This window comes from Chenopodium quinoa, unplaced genomic scaffold (assembly GCF_001683475.1).
Source record: "Chenopodium quinoa cultivar QQ74 unplaced genomic scaffold, ASM168347v1, whole genome shotgun sequence".
NCBI classification, from domain to species: Eukaryota; Viridiplantae; Streptophyta; class Magnoliopsida; order Caryophyllales; family Amaranthaceae; genus Chenopodium; species Chenopodium quinoa.
Window position 1 is genome coordinate 1,353,089 of NW_018743196.1, and position 20,531 is coordinate 1,373,619.

Here is a 20,531-nt window from a genome sequence, read left to right on the forward strand (position 1 = left end):
TTTTATTTGATTCAATATCTTATGTATTTGTCAACGTCAAATCTCTATTGTAGATGTCGTATGACTTTTAATTAATGAAATATTTTTTCTATTAAAAAAAATAATAATTATGAGTTCTTAATTAATTTTATTTCTTTTCATGTAGAATCATCACATTAGTTCATTAAGAATGTACTAGATAAGGTCATGTGCCATGCAAGGTAATTCGACTACATTTTACCAATAAAAAAAATTGTATTCAAAATAACACAGATAAAATACACCTATAACATATTTATTATCAATTAATTTAAACAAAACATGAAATAAAACAAAAAAAATAAATTAGACAAATGAGTACATTAAAACTACATGTTAGACAACCTAAAAATTCAATGATAAATTTGTGTCAATTTTCTTTTTATTAACCAATGAGTATTTATAATTATGTATTACAAACACCTATAGGAATAATAACCTCCATAATGACATTTGGTCAATTTTTTTTTTCTAATATATAAAAGTATTGGAGATACAAATAAAAAAGAATTACATTTTATTTATTCAACTTTTCTTACATGATTATTAAAGTGTAAAAAAACCAAAATTCCAACAACAACAACAACAAATTAATTATATTGTCCTATTATTAAAAGATATGAGAAATGATGATAGCTATAAAGGTTTTTTTTATATTTTTTTTTATTTTATTTTTTAGCTATAAAGGAAAATATATACTTCGTATAAGATACATATACTTATAAAAGATTTGGAATAATATTATAATAATTAAATTGTACTAAGATTTTTAAAGAAGATTTTAGCAAAAAAGGAAAAGGGGTGTTTTTGGAAGGAAAAAAAAACTACACCAAGAATTGACACGTATCATTCTTGGTGTCCGTTTTAGAATTACGTTATTCATTGATTCTTTTTACCTATTGATACATCTATATCTATACTTCTATATTAAAAAGCGTTCCTAAAAGAGAATATGTGTCATGTGTCACCCTTTTAAGCTCTATAAACATGCCAAGTCATCAATATATGCCACGCCACCTCCACAAGTTAGATTTGACATCTAAAAAATGTCTATAGCAAAACTTGAACTTGAGACCAACAAGTATTACTATGCAAGTCTTACCGCCCTAGCTATACATGTATTGTGTAAACTTATCCAACAAAATTATAATTAACTTAGATAAGATGATTAGTCCTTAATTGTACTATTCGTTACATATCACAGGATAATTTAACAACTTGTATTAAATTTTGTTACAAATATTAAATATGGTTCTTCTAAGACAAATCTTTTTTTCTAAATATTAAATTTTGAAGATGATTTTCAATATATTAAGCAAAAATTAATCGAATGTTAATTACAAACTAGCAACTTGGGGCATCGCCCGAACCACACACTAGTTATCTAATAAAACGATGAGGTAAATGACTAAAGACTTTTTTTATCAGATAAGCAAACACTCGTACAGGGTAAACTTAATCATGCGTCGTGATCTCGTGAGTGGGTCGAGTTGGCCCGTAATACTAGATTATGACATTTTTAATATTTTTTATTTTTTTTTTTTTTTTTTTGACACAAGATTATGACATAGATATAGTTTTAGCGTTTACATTTCATGGTCAAAGTTTAATCAAATTATATTACCCGAGCATCGATAGAAGGTAAACTAACCATGGGTCGTGGGTGGACCGACTTGGCCCGTATTACTAGATTATTACTTTATAGAGAATATCACAATTTCAGAAAGGAACTTCAAACTCAGATCCTCTCTTCTGTGACTCTAATTAGCGTCTTCTCTAAACCGCCCCTTATTATTTAAAATCCTCCGTTCAATCAATTTTACATCAATCGACCGACTTTCAAACCCTAATTTTTCCACAAATTTATTCTCCCGCCATTAATCCCTAATTATTCAGCTTTCAAATTCCTCCCTATTTCGTACAATTTCGAGAATTCAATCGCAATAACACTACAGTGAATCTCATCATCGTCTGTTGTAAGCTCAATAACAATTCCACTAGGTTATTTCCTTGCTAATTTATGTTATAAATTTGGGAAATTTCGAGTTTTGATTTACATTATCATTGATTTTTTGAAGTTATAGTTATATAAATGATCTGGTTGCCATTGAAATTGAAGAAAAATTTGAATTTTAGGTCACTATTACTGAAATTAGTGATTAGTTTGGTTGTTTGAGAGGAGAGAGAAAGGGGTGGAGATTGATTGAGCAATGTCGTTTGGATTCGGGAAGAATTCAGGGCCGATTGCTCCACCAAGTGGGCCAACCTCTTTCGGGTCCTTCTCTCGTCCTCAGTCGCCGACTTCGTCTCCTCCTCCCTTTCCGGACACCGGTTTCTCTGCCGGTCCCGGTCCACGATTCCCGAGCCCCCGGTATATCTCTCATATCTAGTCATTGTTGAGGAATTTGAACTGTTTAAGTTAATTGTTGTTTCTCATACTGCCTTTGTCATTTTTTTTTAATTTGATTGTAGGACGTTTGATGCTCATACTAGAACACGACCACCTTCTCTTATCGATAATGGCCATAATGCTCGTCTAGTAACAAGTCCGTCTCAACCATATGCTGCACCAGCTAGGTAAGATCATAATCATGTTGTTTTCATTTTATTTTATATAATGATTCTAGATTACATCACTTGTATTCAAAGCATTGTTAGCTTTTAGGACTTGATCAATCATGGTATGGGAACACAGTTCACTTCATAGTTTTGTTACACTAGCCTAAAATAGTAGGGGCGGGGAATAGCGAATTGGTGATACTGAATTATCATATCCCGTTGATTTTCGAAGTAAGTTAGCTATGGATGATAGCATTATGCTGACTGGTAGTAACATTATCAACTCTATATTTGAGTTTCATAATTTCAAGTGATTGTGCGATGTGCATACTGTCTTTTTGGAGAGTCTTCATGACTAGGTGATTATTATATCCCGTTGATTTTCGAAGTAAGTTAGCTATGGATGAAAGCATTACGCTGATTGATAGTAATATTATCAAATCTATATTTGAGTTTCATTATTTCAAGTGACTGCAATGTGCATACTGTTTTTTTGGAGAGTCTTCATGACTAGGTTTTATTTCCTTAATTTAGTGCTTTCTTACTTTTTATTTTTACTATCAATTTGAAATACCGTTAAATAGGAGATGTTGTGTTTTCCTTTTCCTTTGTTTAGAGCTCCTTTGTTGCATAGGGGTGATAAGCAAATCCCATTAGCTGGAGATTTTGGTAACCAAAGTAATAAGAGACCTTTTCCATCTACTCCGCAAGATCTTGGAACAACCACGTCTTCTAAGTTTCCACACTTTCAAAATCCGGAAAGGTCCAGAACACCTCCTATTCGATATGATGATGATTTTCTGCAAGATCCTGCTAGCAATATCATGGAACGGTAAGCTTGACTTGTTCCTTCCTTCATCAGGTTTTTTTCCTCCCCTCTGTAATGAGTGCAATATATTTAAGGTTAATTTTGTGTAATTTCATGATAATATGAGGCGCACTTAGCAAGTAAACGTCTTATCCACCCTGCTGGGCGACTTGTAATTGCTAGATCGATTGCGTTTGTGGGTGCTATATGAAGATGCATGTACAATTTACAGTTACTCGTGTATCGGATGAGAAGGTGCAATGGTTATCTTTTACAAGTCAAAATACCCTCTCCTGTGTGTGTGTGTGAAATTTCTTCTCATATGACGAGTAGATGTCAAAAGTGCAGAAACCATGTCTAGCATTCTCTATATATTTTGTGCATCCCCTAGTTGAATTTGAGGAGGAGTTTATGCATATGTCACTCTATAATCTTATCAAAATCCTTCAAATTAAGCCACCGGTACTTGGACTATTTTTTTTATGTATTTCATTTTAAAGTTATTACATTGTTGGCGATGTTCTTTACAATAAAGGCAAGTTAGGTAACCTTTTAGGTTCATGGACTTGTCATGCTGGACTATTGAATTTTGTCTTTGATCCGTCTTGCCTACAGTTATATACCTCAGTATGTCTTCAGATTTCACTTGGGTTTTAGTTGATTTACTGAGAAGTAGGTAGAGATTACAACTTTCAAGTCATAAGTATTTGTTTCTGTTTTCTGTACGCTCAACAATTTTTCTTATTGTTTTCCAACGTTAGAATGTTGAACTTTGAGCTATTACCTGTTTTGAAAAATTGTTAAGGGACCTTTTGAACTCTCTAAATTATCCTCTTGTTTAAAATCTGTTTTATGGTAGATTTCATCTTGAATGTATTTCCTAATTTCAATTGTTCCACATGATTTAGCAATGCAGATGTTTCCTCTGATTATCATGACCGTGTAACTACACAGAGAAGGCAGTCACCTTCTTCAACTATTGCTGCAAGTCCTTCAATAATCCATCCCCAACCTTCTTGGAGTAATTCTCAAAGGTCAGTCAATGCTCCATTGCTTGATATCAAAGAAGGGATAATATGAAGTACTTTTTTTTTTTTTTGTGAACTTATTACAATCTAGGTAGCTGCTATATATTTTCTGGGCCTTGCCAGTTTAACATTAATTTCTTGGTTATTATTACTAAATTATGATTCACACGGATGGTTTTTATCTTTTTGATAGACCTGTTACATCTTCTCAAACTTGGGGTGTCCCTGGAAGACCTGTTGGCCGCACCACTAGCTCACAAAATGAAAGAAGCATTTCCCCTACAAAAAATGTTAATACTTGGAGTTCAAAAGAACTGTCTCCTGAGGATGATTTTCAGAGGAATTCTTATGTTCACCGAGAAGTTTCTAGAAGGTGGAGTAAACTATTTTCATTGTCCACTTTCTTTTCATTTTGGTCTGAGATTGAACAAACTATGTGATTATTACATGTGTAATGATGTCCTCATTGTCCGTTCCCCCCCCCCCACCCACCCACACCAAAAAAAAAAGATACAGAACTGCTGTGATGGGTTTGTCAGTTTTGGGCTCAAATCACAACATATATTCATGCCAGGATTGGATACGTCATATATTCTGAGTCCAACCAAATACTTAATTCTGTAGATTCTGAAGGTAATTCTGGCTGCATGCATTATAATGTTATAGATGATAAACTTTTCTTGAGAGGAAACCTTCTGTAGATTATCTGGATTTTCCTGGACTGTGCCCCATTTGGTGATTCTTCTCCCCCCCCCCCCCCTTTTTTTTTTCCTTTTTTCTTTCTCTCACTTTCTTTCTTTTTGAAACTTTGAACTACAATTGTGTCAAAGTTCACGGATTAATTAGTAGTGTCAACTCTTGGAACATAATATTAACTGTGCTTGCCTTGAAAGCTTTGTTTATCTGTGTAGTCAACCTCAGGGGTTGCATTTCTAACTAAAAGCATTCCTTGTTTGCTTGGATTCCTGTTTTTGGCTGAGCCGTCCAATTTGTTGAGAGTCATGAGTAATTGGATGGTATCGTGATGGTCTTTCTTATAATTGCTGAGAAATTACGTTTAGTGAGGACTATTTTGATGATGTTCCTTAAGTCAAAGAATCTCAATTATTGACCTCCAACTTATTTACCGTCTTGAAAATATCATCTAACATGATCTCCGTTTGCTGTTCATTGTATAATGAACTATTGTTTACTTTTTCTGGAAATGGCTTTGGGTGTTACAAAATGGGGAGGGGCTTATTTATCTTGCCTAGGGGCCAGCATTTCTTTTTGCAACATGGGAAGGGGCTATAATTGTTGGGGGGGGGGGGTGGTGAGGATGAATTCTTGGGCTGTGGTTTGACATGTCATTCATATCTGCTCACATTAGCTCGCTAAACATAGTTCTTAGCACAAAAGCAGGCTAGATAGGGGGTTTCCTTGAAATGCCATTAAGCAAAAGACGGAAATGTTAAGTTGTAGTAACAGTGATTTTTTTTTTTTTTTTTTTTTTTTTTTTTTTTTTTTTTTTTTTTTAAGTTCCTGTCTGCCTGATTAGTTAATAACTTGTCAAGGATTAATCAAACATTGTTAGGTTTTAGTGTATTTATTAAGGAGCCCTTGATACCGAATAAATGTTGTGACTTTTGGTGGCGTTTTTGGTACACAACAAACTTGCAGTATTGTTTTTGGATTTAGCTATGCATATAACTAGACACTTGTAGGGTTTTGATTCACAATTTCTGTACAGGACAAGCTGAATAAGATTACTGATTTTTTATTTATTTATTTATTTATTTTTACTTTTGCCCTGAAATAATTTTTGGACATTCATAAGACAATGCAGTTTATAAAGCTCTAATTTCTGTATGATGATGAGATTATTAAATTTTCCTTATCCCTGAAGTTAATATTGGAATAATGTCTTAAAATATATTTCTTCAGCTGGCATGTCCAATAAGGCTGTCATGTTCTCCTAGGTCAGGATTCCATATTCATGTTTCTCAATGTTAAGTTGCTTCATCTTCAAGTCTGCAGGGACTGATCTCTGGGGACACAACTGTCTCAGAAATGGTGTGTTTATAAACTTCTACTGACTTATAAAGTATAATTTAATAATTTATAGTTAATTTTCCTTCTTTCTCTTCTTTTGCTTTTCCCATTTTAAGCTTGTTTTGTTTATCGAAGTCCGATTATGTAATTTACTACCTCAGTTACCAAAAGCTATTTACGGTTATTGTTTGCACACAAATTAACGCAATTGGTGAGAGTGTGTTGATGTAGTGAGTGGGTGTTAGAAGGTGGATAGTGAGAGAGAGTGAAAAAGGTGGGTGGCTGTAAGTAAAAAGTGGAAAAAGTAAGAGATTGTGTAAAAACGTAGCGGTGTAACAAAAAGTTAGAAATAGTATGAGACTGTGGAAAGGTGTTTGCCAAAAATAGAAAAAAGCAAAAGTGTAAAGAACTTTCAGGAACGGACTTAAAAGGGGAGCATAAGAACTCTTAAGGACGGAGGTAGTATGATCTTTGGCTAACATGTAGTATTAGCCTTTTAGGAATGTGAGACAAGTACATACGACTTAATTCAGATCATCTGTAGTATGTCACCTCTTCCTTTATGTGCTTTTGTTAGTGTTGATCTAACTTCTAATAGTGCTAATATCTTTTTCAGGCCCTCTTTGTCTCCTCCTAAGTCAAGGATTGGAATGAGTAGTGGTCAACTACCCGATTCACAATATAATCACCAACTATCGCCATCTGTTGATAGAATGAATGGCGATACTTATATGACCAAGCCTGCGAGCCACTCTGTTTCTAAGCGAACTAGATCACCTAGCTCTTCTGCTGGTCAAATTATTCAAATGAACTCCAATCCTACTGAAGATGATACTGATAGGTACAACTGTTATGTACCTTTTCCATATTTTCAGCAGTGATTGCTTCTATATTTCTTTGAATATGTATTACTCTTCTAGAGTGTAATCTTTGTTATTTTGATTCAGAGAAGAACAAGCCAAGGCAAAGCGATTGGCTCGCTTTAAGACTGAGCATGACATAGTTGAAAGTGAACGGGGTGACACAATTCAACGTGGTCAAAATGTCACTAAGGGAAAAGTTCCTTCAATAACTGATCGTTCTGTTGTGGAAAAACAAAAATCTTTGGGAGACTTACCTTCAGGATCATTGGAAAACCAGGATATTGATAATGAAGACTTGCTATCAAGCAGTGCTATTGTGGGGTTGTGTACTGATATGTGTCCAGGTATATGTCTTAATGACTAAATCAATAGATAAACTTCTCAACATTAACCAGCTTTCTACACTTGGCTTGAATTTGTTTGAGGAAAGACTGCTGAAATTAAAATTTTCTTCCTCTCCACATCCTGTGTTTGGATTAAAGAACTGATGCTGTCAATTTTGATTGCCAAAACCTCAAACTCTGCAGTTTAACTTTTGAGTGAAATTAGTTTGATTATTTCTAGCAAAGCTGGTGGATTGTGGATCCATATCCATCTGTTTTTATTGGGTGATCAACGGTCAAGGGATTGATACAAGTGAGAAATTTTGCAATTTACCAGGAATATCATCGCTCATCTCTAAGGAACTCAAACCATGGGTCTAGTTTGTTCTGGACCTCTGAAGGGTTTAAACTGTCCAAGTACCCATTCGTAAGTATCTTGATTCGAGACAGCAACCACTTTTGCTGCATAGGCATGCAGTGTGACCTGCTCTTACCTAAGTTAGGCCATGTAGAAGTCAAGCTGTTATGCTGTAGCAATTTGGCCTATCTGCCAGGAAACAAGAGTTTACTTGATTGGGATTTATTCAATTGACCAGCATCAGCATTCAAATTGTAACTTAAAAAGTTTTTCTATTGAGTATGTATATATATTTTTTTTAATCTTTTGTGATATACAGAATCAGAGAGGGGTGAACGAGAACGGAAAGGAGATCTTGATCAATATGAGAGATTGGACGGGGATAGAAATCAAACTACTGAGACACTCGCTGTTAAGAAGGTAATGTCATCTATGCCTCCCAGCTAATAGGATACAAAGTGATATAGGAGTTGCTAATGTTTCATGGGTCTGTTTTCCTTTTTTGTATTGCAGTATAATAGAACTGCTGAAAGGGAAGCAGAGTTGATTCGCCCCTTGCCAATATTGGAAAAGACAATGGATTATCTTCTAGGGTTGCTAGATCAACCTTATGATGATAGATTCCTTCGCTTGTACAATTTCATGTGGGATAGGATGAGAGCAATACGAATGGACCTGAGAATGCAACATATCTTTAATGAAAGGGCCATAACTATGCTGGAGCAAATGGTTTGTTTCATATCCTGTCTTAGCACCAAAATTGATTTCAAGCATGCTATATGGGTGGAGATTATTGTGTGCCATTGATGTCAGTCTGTTTATGAGCTATGTGCTTGCTATTAATGTTGGTGTATTTATGAGCTGTGTGTTTTTGGACTGGAGTCTGATCCATTGGGTCTGTAGTCAAAAGAAAAAACATCTGGGAATGCTTGGGTTTTATGTGAACTTAGAATGAAAGCAATTCATTATGATTTAGACTGAGTTCCTGATGGAGTTAGGAAGACTCTAGTCAGTTACTCACTTTTAATTGCTGTTATACTACTCAAATACTTTGCTTTGATGATTTTTAATTAAGGAAAAATAGTCATTTGGGATCTTGTTAGTTTTGTCTCAATTGATTCTTTTAATCTTTTAAAATATCAAATTTTTGTATTTCTTACTTATTGATAATTAAAGATATTATTGACTTAAATAATACATTGTCAAACGCAAAATGAGAATTGTTGCAAGTAAAAAGAAACTGAGATATATATATGGATCATTGTGTTTCTGCATAGATTTCCTACTTTTCCAATTCAGTGCTATTCTATTCTAAGGGCATGCTATTGTAACAGTAGAGTAATTGCTGCATTCTTGGGTGCTGTAATTGTATTTTCTTTGGTCCGGCTTTAATCCACATATTGGTATCTCGCTGCATCTTTTTCATTTTCTCGAAACTACATAATTTGTTTTTCTGTGTGTTCTCTATTCTTTCTTTTGCTTCAATGTGTTTTTATGCTGACTTCAGTGCGCTGACCTGTTGCTGGCCTTTCTTTCATTGGTAGGAGAACTTAAGTGAGATGATAACCTTCAAGGTCTAATTTTGATTTCTAAATTTTCAGATCCGGCTTCATATACTAGCTATGCATGAATTGTGCGAATTCTCAAAAGGAGAAGGCTTTTCTGAAGGATTTGATGCTCACCTCAATATTGAACAGATGAACAAAACATCTGTAGAATTATTTCAGATGTATGATGATCACAGGAAGAGAGGAATCTTTATTCCTACTGAAAAGGAATTTCGTGGTTATTATGCTCTCCTTAAACTGGACAAACATCCCGGTTACAAAGTAAGCCATGCCATGCTTGAAATCACCCCCCCTCTCCCCCAGAAAAAAATAAAAAAAAAAAACTTTTTTTTTTTTTTTTTTTTTTTGACATTTCCTTTAATATTACCTTTACATTATTATATCTTTAACTGGATGAACTGATGTAGGTAGAACCTTCAGAGCTCTCACTTGATCTTGCTAATATGACGGTTGAGATAAGGCAAACACTAGATGTTCTATTTGCACGTGATGTTGCGAGGTTGTTTCCTGGTGAAAAGTTTGTTTGTTGGTTCATTTTTAGAGTAATATAATGACTAGCATGATCTGTGTATTTCAGATCCTGTAGAACTGCCAATTTTGTAGCTTTCTTCCGGCATGCAAGGAAAGCAAGCTATCTTCAAGCATGTCTAATGCATGCTCACTTCTCAAAGGTATGTTTTTGATGCTGCTTGTATCAAGTTTTTTCAAGTATGCCTACTTGTCATGGTTCTTGTCTGATCTTGACACCAATGCATGATCGCTTGTCAAAACTTTATGTATTATAAACCAGCTTGGGCCATAGCCAAAGAGGGCATGAATCTTTCTCTTCTTCTCCTTTTGTGTAAGCACTCTGTTGTATATGGAGGACACAGATTATGATGAACTCGATCAAGCTACGATTTAAGGCAACCTAACTTAAGTGTATTTAGCTCAAAGAGGGTGATAGCTTTTTATTCTGGTGCAATGAAGAATTCTTAAGGATGTAGGCTTAATCTGGGAAGTTGCAAAACTATAACATTTCCATGGAAGGGGGCTGAGGTGGCAGAAATTTGATTTTATGAGGATTCAAAACAATAAGTTAACTAATAGTACAGGCTTCCTTCATCTGTGGATACAATTTTGTATCATGTTACTATCAGTGAAGGAATGGCAAAGTATTAGCAAGGTGTATTCAAACATTTGACTAGAGACTTGTTGTGTTAGATACAATGACTAGTATGTAAAATTTATGTGAAAATTTTCTTTCATTGTATATTTCTGTATTTGTATTATTAGCAGATGAATGCAAATTTAGTTTTCAATCAGAGCATAACTATGAAAACTTTGTATTTGTACTGTGTTCTGACCAGCTGTGTCTTCTTGAACAGTTGAGGACACAGGCTCTTGCTTCTCTACACTCTGGTCTGCAGAATAATCAAGGTATCCCTGTGGCACAAGTTGCCAAGTGGCTTGGCATGGAGGTAATTCCTTGTCCCTTCCCCGCCTTTAGGGAAGGTGTTTTTTTTTTTTTTTTTTTTTTTTTTTTTTTTTTTTTTTTGAAACGTTAATTAGTGCATTTATCAGGGTGAGGACATTGAGAGCCTCTTGGAGTATCACGGATTCTTAATTAAGGAATTCGAAGAGCCGTATATGGTGAAGGAAGGTCCATTTCTGAATGATGATAAAGATTATCCCACTCGGTGTTCAACACTTGTTCACAGAAAGAAATCTGATACCATTGTTAAGGATGTATTATCTTCACATCAAGTAACACTGTTGCCATCTGAGCCTAGAAAGGAGCTTCAGTCAGACAAGCAGAGAAAGAATAACCATGCAGCAGTGAAACCTTTACAAACAAGGATTCCTCTTGTTTCTGATGATGGACTGATGGACATTGAAGCTGTTTCATCACCAATACGTAACATACAAGACCAACCAAGTCTTGAAATATCAACAAACATGATATCACGTGATATTCAATCTTTCATGGATCCCCGTCACATGGTTTCTGCAAAATCTCCGAAAGAAAACATTGACACTTTTGCAAGTTTTCAAAGTAATAGCATGCTGAATCAGCCTTCTCCATTATCCCCAAGACATGGCTCTTTTATTGCCGATGCTGGTCAATTGAGCTTTAAGGAACCTCCAAAGAGTTTCCCTGTACAACCATTTGTTCCAGTTGCCAACTCATCCAATTTTGTATGGACAAGGCAGGATAACTTCATAGAACCTGTAAAAAGTTCTCTGGAGGTTGTGGTTCAATCTGAACCCAAATCAGTACGACCAGAAGTGGTGCCTGCTTATGTTGTAAAAGTGCCAACACCTGTTTCTGAAACCGATTCTAGTGTTGTGAGCTCAATACAAGATAATGTGTCCATGAAAGAAATGCCAAGCGAAGAATTGTATGATATGCAGCAGAAAGTTGATGTTGATATTGTTGAAAACTACGACGAAGAAGTTGCTGAGGCTAAGCTTAGGCTGTTGCTAAGGTTTTTCTTTTGTACACTAAAAGTCTAATTATGCATATCTGTGGCATCAGTTTACATTCCATTTCTCTGTGCAGACTATGGAGAAGGCGCTCTGTTAGGAAGAAATTTATCCGTGAACAGAACAGATTAGCTGCAAATGTTGCTTTAAGTTCACTCTCTCTCGGGCCACCAATTTGGCAAAACCAAGATGTTAGTTTCAACTTTTCATCTTCTTTTCCAGGTGATTTTTTTTTTTTTTTTTTTTTGCTGTATTATTAATGTCCCTTTTTTGTGTAGAAGCCTACACCTTGCCAGAAGTTAAACATTGATCAAGCTATGAATGAAAGATACGAAAAGAGCCAGCTGTCTTTGGTGAGATGGAATGTCTCTGACCTTGTGGCGAGTAAGCTGGCGGAAAAAAATGAAAATGTGAATTGCATATGTTGGAAGGTAATCTCGTTCTCTTGGTTGCAACATGGAATGGAAGCAAGGAGTCCTGTATCACATTTGTCACTAGATGAATGGTTGCGTTACAAGCTGATTCCTGCCAGAAAAGAGGAATCAGTGGAGAATTTGGTCATTTCAGCTCCAGGGTTGTCAGTTTGGAGGAAGTGGGATTCTGATGAGTCTGGTGACTTAAGGTGCTGCTTATCTGTCGTCAAGGAAACACAGCCTGGTGCTTTCGAGAAAAATTTAGTTGGAGTTAATGCTATACTGTTTCCCATATCAGAGACTCTCCCATGGGACACTCAAAAGGCTCAGCTTAACAATCTCGTGACATTACTACCTGCTGGTGCTTGCATTCCTCTTTTGATTACAAGTGGTTCTGGCGAAGCTAACTTTGCAGAAGTTTCCTGCAGTATAGTTGATAATCTTGGGCTTGAAGACCTTGATAAGTCACGGGTCAGCAATTTTATGGTATTTCGCCTAATTGAGGAGGGTCAGGGGCAGTTTCATGGTTTTTTTAGCGATCAAAAGTTAAAGGAGGGGCTGATGTGGTTAGCCTCTGAATCACACTCACAACTTGGTCTTTTTTGTGTAACAATACGTGAGGTGGTTTCCTTTCATCTGAACTCATGCTTGGATGCGCTCGACCTTATGGGTGATAAAGTAGGTCCATACCAGTGTATCTCAGCCTTTAATCAAGCTTTGGATCAATCGATTAATAATATTACTACTGCTGCTAACATGAATCCAACTGGGTGGCCTTGCCCTGAATTGTCATTGTTGGATGATGCTACTGCTGAGTTTAAAGCCATGAAGCAGTTCTTGCCAACTTTGGGATGGAGCTCACCTGAAGAAGTAGAGCCGTTAATATCTGCATTAAGAAATTGCATGCTGCCACCTTTTCCTGATGACTTATCTTGGCTGAGCAGAGGCTGCAGTAGTGAAAAGGATATTGAAGATCAAAATCATTTTCTTCAAGACTGTTTGATCAGATACTTCACACAATCAGTTAATATGTTGAATTTAATGATGGCAACTAAAGAAGCTCTTTTGATGGTTCAAAAATACACTAGACTTGAGCTTCATGACACAGAATACAAGGTGGTCCCAAATTGGGTGCTCATTTTCCGACGAGTATTTAACTGGTATATAAACAGTTCAGCGAGTTTCTCATGTAAAGCTTACATTCTCGAAGAATCTTTATCAGCCGGTAGTCCTCTGTTTTTTGACAAGTTGGAACTTGAAGTTCCTAAATCTCACTACATTACTCATCCCTCGTTGGATGAGATGGTCGAGGTCAGTTGCAGCCCAATTGTTTCCAAAAGAATAAGATCTTCCCCCAAGGCTCTTCAAAAAGTGGCAGCAATAGCTTCTAGTGAGAATACTTTTGGGATTACTGTGCCTGATCTGGAGGAAGAGAGAAACCACTGCTCAGATATTCACACTGTTGAATACTCTGATATCTATCCGAGAAAAAATAATACACCCTTGGTTCTTGAAGATGAAAAGAGAGCTGATAGGCTGAGCCAATTGCTAGATCAGTGTAATGTTTTGCAGGATGATATTGAGAAGAAGTTGTCAATTTACTTCTGATTCCGTCTATTCCGTGTAACATGTTCAGACATCCTGTAACATAATGTATCATTAGAGCTATTTCAGAGGGTTATAAATTAGAGCTTTTGCAGCTTCACCGGGTTTTTCAAGTGTGAAGCAGCCTTTGTACAAAGATTGATGAATTGATAAGATAATCTCAATATCATAATAGAAAGTCAATTTTTGATACTCTGCTGTATTAGAATTATGACTAATTCATCAGTTCACTTTTACAGTACTTTGCTTGAACTGTTGGTCCAAATTTTTTCTTCTTTCTGCTAGTCTGTTTCATAGAAATAGAATTAATTGAACCCCCAAACTTTTGCAGCTAATTATAATAAATTGCCAACTCGCTGTAAACAAGAAAAATCTACCTCAAAATTACAAATCTATCATACTACTACGTAATAAAATTACAACTCATCATGAAGGGCACCCAAAGCTAGTCTCTGCATGAGTGATAATAAATACATCCAGCAACATTTAGGCATCAATGAATCGAATATCAAAGGTGTTGGGATGGATCTGCCACACATTCAGGGCCGCGTACTCTTCTAAACATTCTTTTAACTGGGCTTCACTATATCCCTGTGACAGAAAAGATACCAAAATATTTGTCAAGTACAGGTAATTTTAAAAAGAACAAAAAAAATCCAGAATGAGATAATAAAAGGCGCCATTCAGATAAAGTTGATTGATGATCATTCTCAAATTTGGATAACATCATATTATGGTTAATGTGGTCAGTTAATTACCTTTCGGGAAATCCAGTTAAGAGCATGTGCGTAGCTGATATCCAATCTGTTAGTCCTTGCAGCTTCATCTCTTAAGATTGAATAAATGTCAGATATGGCATCAAGGCCAGATTTCTGACGATCGTCTGAGTACAGGGAGAATTTTGACATTTGCATCAACCTTAGTGCTTCATCGACATCACTTTGTTCCACAATACTTGAAAAACGGAGTCTAGCAAGTGCCTACACACGTTATAGCAATCACAATAAGAAGAATTTAAATCTTTTGTATTTAGCTTCTTTCCAACTAGTTGCCGTTACTGGTGTGCCTAACACCTTCCTAGGTTCAGACAATAATAAGTTTGTTGACTTACAGCAGATAACCGTAGAATGCTGAGTAAAGTTCTGATAGTTGTATATGAATGGGGGGTGTCTGACCGGGCTTCTTCCTGTCGTATGCTGGAGTATGCACTGGCAATATACTCCTCAAGCTCCCTAGGTACACTAGGAGACACTTTTCGGGCAGATGCAATGTATGCCCTGAGAATCAAGATTAAAGTGTGAAAACTTGAGCCACTCTAACCATATACAGTAATATGACTCAAACATTCAACAAGACTGAGTTTCAAGACATTACAGAACAAAAAAGAAAGGGGGATCAATCTTCCAAAAATCACAAGGAAATGCATTTAGAAAACTGGAGCCCAACCACATCCATTGTGCGGAAAAAATATAATTTATAATAGCTTGACAAGGAAGAGATTAGAAAGTAGGTCCTACCTAAGAACCGATGGTTCCAGAGGAGTGAATCCAAGAGCAGGAGATTCCTTATTTTGGTGAACATAGACAACATGCCTTGCCAATTCAAGATCAGTATCCATGTCTGCTTTGTCTAAGATTAACCATAAAAGGTCAAATCTTGATAAAAGAGCTGGAGGAAGATTAATATTTTCAGCTGGTGTTCTTCGAAGATCATACCGTCCCCTGAAACATTTCAGAAAAGGCTTTAACTGAGGTGGTTTGACAATGCCTTAATGAATGCCTTTTAAGCCACAAGGCAATGAAAGTGAGTTGCACAAACTAATTTGAAATTTTACCAAGCAGGATTTGCAGCAGCAAGAACTGCAGTCCTTGCATTTAGTGAAGTTGTGATCCCAGCCTTGGCAATGCTTACTGTCTGCTGTTCCATTACTTCATGTATTGCTGTGCGATCTGATTCTTCCATCTTGTCAAACTCATCAATAGCACATATACCCATATCCGCTAGCACCTGGTAGAAGCCAGTAATCAGCATAGTTTAAGGAAACCCTATGAATTCTACATCACCTAACAAAAGCGATATCTTCAATGAACTCCGCCAACACAATAATAAATAGCTCAAGGCATTAAAAGCCACTCTTCAATTCTTCATCAGAGAAAGGTGCCAAATTTGTCATATTATCTAGAATTGCTTATAATAAATCTAAGACAAGTCTGTTTATTAAGCAAATGGGTATATTGATTCTTGCAAAAGTATTATTACCAGTGCCCCGCCTTCAAGGACCATTTCATTGGTGACTGGGTCTTTCTGCACAGCAGCAGTTAGACCAACTCCACTGCTTCCTCTTCCAGTGGTATAGACACCCCTTGGAGCTACATTTATTATGTGCTTCAGAAGCTGACTTTTGGCAACACCAGGATCACCCATCAAGCATATATGTACATCTCCCCTTATCTGCAATCCAAAAAGTGATCTTTACAGGTTAAAGGTCGTATAACAGGAATTGTAAAAGAATAATAGAATCTCATATGTGTGATTTGTGAACACTAATTATCATCAATCTGGTTGTACAATGGCTTTATCAAAAACCAAGTGCTTTCCATCTCCCACCCCAGCCATAAAACCTGCCCTTACTACCCAACGATTTTTTAGGCAACTGTATAACTTAAATAATGGACAACAGAAAAGCTAAGGTATCAAAGAAAGAGGATAAGAGTGTAGCTCAAGCAGACACCACTTATGAGAGGAATACAAAATATAATAAATAATCTTTAGTATCCAATTATCATAGTAATACAAAACCACCCAATGATTCACTCAGCAACTTATCTTTTCAAAGTATAAGTAGTCTGAGCAAAGTGGGGAGGGGGTTTAAATGTATTAAAAAGAAAATAGTAAGATGTTTTTTCTCTATGTCTGCTTACTTGCATTCCATCTTTTAGTTTTCTGTGAGGGGCACCAACAAGGAGCAGAAGTAGGGCTTTCTTAACATCTTCATGCCCATAAATTTCAGGAGCTAATGATCGTGACAACTTATTATAGATGTCCCCATCCTCAGATAAGCGAGCAATATGTTCTTCCTCATCATTCCTCAGCTCATACCTGTAAAAAAGAAATTAAAAGGCCTTTTTCATGGAGTTTCTTGTATAAACGTTATTCTCTTCAAACCCTTGTGCAACAAACAAGAAAAAGAAGAAAACTAATAATTTTTTAGAGTCAAAGAGGATAAATATCCAAAATGACTTTAGAGTCTTCTGAACTAGAACTCAGTAAGGAAAGCTGAGATGAAAGATTGAAACGAATATAAGTAGACCATGGCAGTGAGTTCAGATGGGGTAGTAAAGTATCTTACTCTTCATATTTTCGTTTAAAGTGAGTGACGGACATAGCCTCCAAGTATGTATCTGCCACTAAGCCAGCTCGCATAGCTCTAAATCCAGTATAAGGGATTGGCAGGAATATTCCTGATAATTCAACAACATCACCAGGTGCAACCTGAAAATATTACCAAGGAAAAGTAAATACAAACTACAGGAAAACTACCACTCATATAAAACCAAAGAGGGACAACTGCACCCTCCTCACCCATAACTAAGACGAAAATATTCATCACACCTATTTTTGACAAGAGAAACATAAAAAGCTAGTCACTACTATTGAAATGACATGTATACTCTGTAGAGTACACCATGAATTTCTTCTACTGGAAGGCTTTGACATATCAATATTTTTCACATTAAAGCATATGCAAGAAGAAGCCACAACCTTTCTAGTCAATTCGCCCCTTAGATGGATTGTCATGGACCTTGGGATGTGCCCTTTTGGAACATGTTCAGCTAACTCTTGAATCTTGGCCTGAAAGTTGAAGTATCAAAGGTAAACTCGGTGAGTCAAGAAATATAAAAAGCATCGAAATAGACACACAAAAAAAGGCAACTAATGCTTAAGTTTCAAGAAGGAAGAACATATGGTTTCATCTGCCTATCTTATAATGGGATGAACAAAGTTAACAGGTAACCTCTTGAAACTTCAGGAACTTTGATGCTCTCAACTGAAGGATGAGGTTTCCCTTTGTGTTGTTTGTTTTGCAACGATTTGAAGGACATTCAAATAGGGGCATGAAAACTCTGGCTGTTACTTCCTGTTCACGACAAAAGTTAAATAAGCAAATAAAAACAGCGCATTAGAAGCCAAGGTCTTCAAAATGATATAAACTTTAGAGCCAGTAACTTTCTGAAGATGGGTAGTACAATGGAGCATGTATAGATTACTATTGAAATTACTGCCAACATATCATTAATGTATATATGTCCACAAGAATGTGATTATAAATCATCGGTAAAGTTACCTGATAGATTTCAAAACCACAATCCTCGCAAGTATAAACTGCCACCTGCATCAAAGGCTTAACATCCGAACAGCGAGTCACAATCCCTGATATTCTGACAAGCTGTCCTATGTAGGAAGCCTTGACCTCTCGGATTGTAAAAGGCCGATCCTTTGAAGATGCGTGTATGTAAACCTCACTGTATATCAAACAAAATGAAACGTTAGGAAACAGCATATGCTATCAGGTAGCACCACCTTCAGGCACCTTCCTTTACAAAGGAAAGCAGATCACTAAGTAAACTAAGCATGTTTAATGTAGGTAAAGATATGGACTTAACTTCTGAAAGCCTGTGCAATGGGATAAGTCATTGAGTTCAGCAAAATAAACTTTGCATTTTAACATTATTCCTCGATACAAAATAAGAAAAAGTAGACAAGTGGATTCATAATATCAAATGGAGTATATAGCTTTTCTTATTCAATATATTATTGATGATTTGAAATGATAATGCACAATTGATTATAAATCTTAATACTAATGCAATACCAAATAACTCCATTGTCCACTTTATCTTAGAAACACTTAGTTTGGAATGAAAATTAATTCTCCAAACCAACCACAATAAGTAGAGCACTCTTCACACAAAAGTCACAATCTTTACATAATTTTCAGCACTTCACAGTTCACACTCACCCCCTTAAATTTTCTTTCATGTTATCTAGAAATATTTTCTTACACAATTACTGTCTACATTTCAAAATTTACTGACTATAAGCTGCAATGGACAAACACGCACTCATAGTAGCACACACAACTACGCAAGCATTCACTCAATTAACTAACACTACATTAGGTTATAGACGATTTAATAAATGAAAAGTGTCCTTACTAAAACCGCTTGATTTCAGCCGGCATTTTCTGAAAAAGATCTGATCCATCAGCATTCTCAGTCCCTTCTTCGGCCCTCTGAGTCATCAGAATGTCATGATCATCATCAACAAACGGCTCAGTGGGCTCTGGCATAAGCTCATCAATAGCCTCCGCAAAGATTCCAATATACCTCTTTGTATTCTCAGTTACTTTCCTCACAAACTCATCATCCGAGTCCTTGTACTACACACATCAGAATTGGATATACTTAGAACCTAAAAACATCAATATGAAACACTAATTGCATCAAAATTTGAAAAAATACAACTTACATTATATAAATCTTCCAGATCTATTTGTATTGCTCGACTCTTCCGATTCGCCACGTCTTGCTAGAATCAAAATCAACATGATAAAAAAAATTAAAAAATCAATCTTCTTTTCAATCAACATAAAAAACCTAACAATTACATATTTCCGAACTTAGTAAACAAATAATTCTTAAAATAACATATAGAACCTGACAATTACACATTTCCAAACTCAAAATAAGCAAGTTATCGTTCAAATTAATATCAAAAACCTAACAATTATACATTTCTGTACCCAAAACGAACAATGTATTCTTCAAATTAACATAAAAAACCTAACAATTGCACAATTCCGAACTCAGCATAAACCCTAACAACTGCAAATTTCCGAAGTAAAGCATAAACCCTAAAATGAAGAAAACGAAGATAAGAAGTTAAAACTTACAAGAATATTCATATACTTGGCTTCACCATGAATGTCAGCGAAGTTGACGAGAAAATCTCGAGCAAGACCTGTTAAACAAAACCAAAAGCAATTAAACAAAGAGAGAGAAAAAAGAGAAGAGTGAAAATCGTCGAAGAAGAAGAAGGACATAGAAATACCTCGATCTTGTTCATAGTCGACGTCGTTGTTCATTCTTGCAGTTGGAGAAGAGAGAGAAAGTGTGATTCTAGAGAGAGAAAGTGGAGAGTTGCAGAAATGGCGGCCAGGAGAGAGAAAGAGGGTAAAGGGAGAGAGATAGGGGAATTTTGGCGGGAAAATGGGTGAAGAAAAGCGCGGGTTGATGACGTGGCAAGTTAAGGGAATTGAAGGGAGTTTTGCGGGAAAAAGAAATAAAAAAGTGTGGCTGCTGGGATTCGAGCCCAGGTCTCCACGGCCACAACGTGGAATTCTAACCACTAAACTACAGCCACTTTGTTGTTTATTAAGAATGATTAATTACATACTTCTTCTTTGCTGTTTTGTTTTTTTATTTTCTCCT

The 20,531-nt window shown here is 35.9% G+C and overlaps 2 protein-coding genes and 1 non-coding gene across 6 annotated transcripts; 1 reads left to right on the forward strand and 2 right to left on the reverse strand.

Annotated features, from left to right (window-relative positions):
• Positions 1–1,411: 1,411 nt before the first annotated feature.
• Positions 1,412–14,443, forward strand: LOC110733050 (SAC3 family protein B-like). 4 transcript variants are annotated; one of them, XM_021913069.1, is made up of 16 exons: positions 1,412–2,389; positions 2,491–2,595; positions 3,194–3,409; positions 4,294–4,419; positions 4,607–4,786; positions 7,061–7,285; positions 7,392–7,651; positions 8,308–8,408; positions 8,502–8,717; positions 9,590–9,817; positions 9,964–10,055; positions 10,134–10,227; positions 10,924–11,016; positions 11,120–12,024; positions 12,099–12,213; positions 12,301–14,443. In XM_021913069.1, the coding sequence occupies exons 1-16, from the start codon at positions 2,229–2,231 to the stop codon at positions 14,041–14,043; spliced, it is 4,860 nt and encodes a 1,619-aa protein (XP_021768761.1). In that variant the 5' UTR covers positions 1,412–2,228; the 3' UTR covers positions 14,044–14,443. The 4 variants fall into 4 exon arrangements, with proteins under 4 accessions (XP_021768761.1, XP_021768763.1, XP_021768762.1 ...); XM_021913071.1 differs by lacking the exons at positions 1,412–2,389; positions 2,491–2,595 and having other exon boundaries at positions 3,266–3,409; positions 4,302–4,419; XM_021913070.1 differs by lacking the exons at positions 1,412–2,389; positions 2,491–2,595; positions 3,194–3,409 and adding an exon at positions 3,430–3,640 and having other exon boundaries at positions 12,301–14,043.
• On the reverse strand, positions 14,224–20,523 carry LOC110733051 (DNA replication licensing factor MCM7). The gene is made up of 15 exons (XM_021913073.1): positions 20,152–20,523; positions 19,994–20,061; positions 19,570–19,629; positions 19,257–19,480; positions 18,386–18,563; positions 18,056–18,178; positions 17,803–17,892; positions 17,390–17,532; positions 16,962–17,139; positions 16,300–16,491; positions 15,875–16,047; positions 15,558–15,761; positions 15,152–15,317; positions 14,799–15,020; positions 14,224–14,631 (listed from the first exon to the last, which is right to left on the reverse strand). Exons 1-15 carry the CDS (start codon positions 20,183–20,185, stop codon positions 14,527–14,529), a joined length of 2,160 nt encoding a protein of 719 aa, XP_021768765.1. The 5' UTR covers positions 20,186–20,523; the 3' UTR covers positions 14,224–14,526.
• TRNAH-GUG lies at positions 20,392–20,463 on the reverse strand. The gene has a single exon. It is a non-coding gene; the product is annotated as a tRNA-His (tRNA).
• Positions 20,524–20,531: the final 8 nt, after the last annotated feature.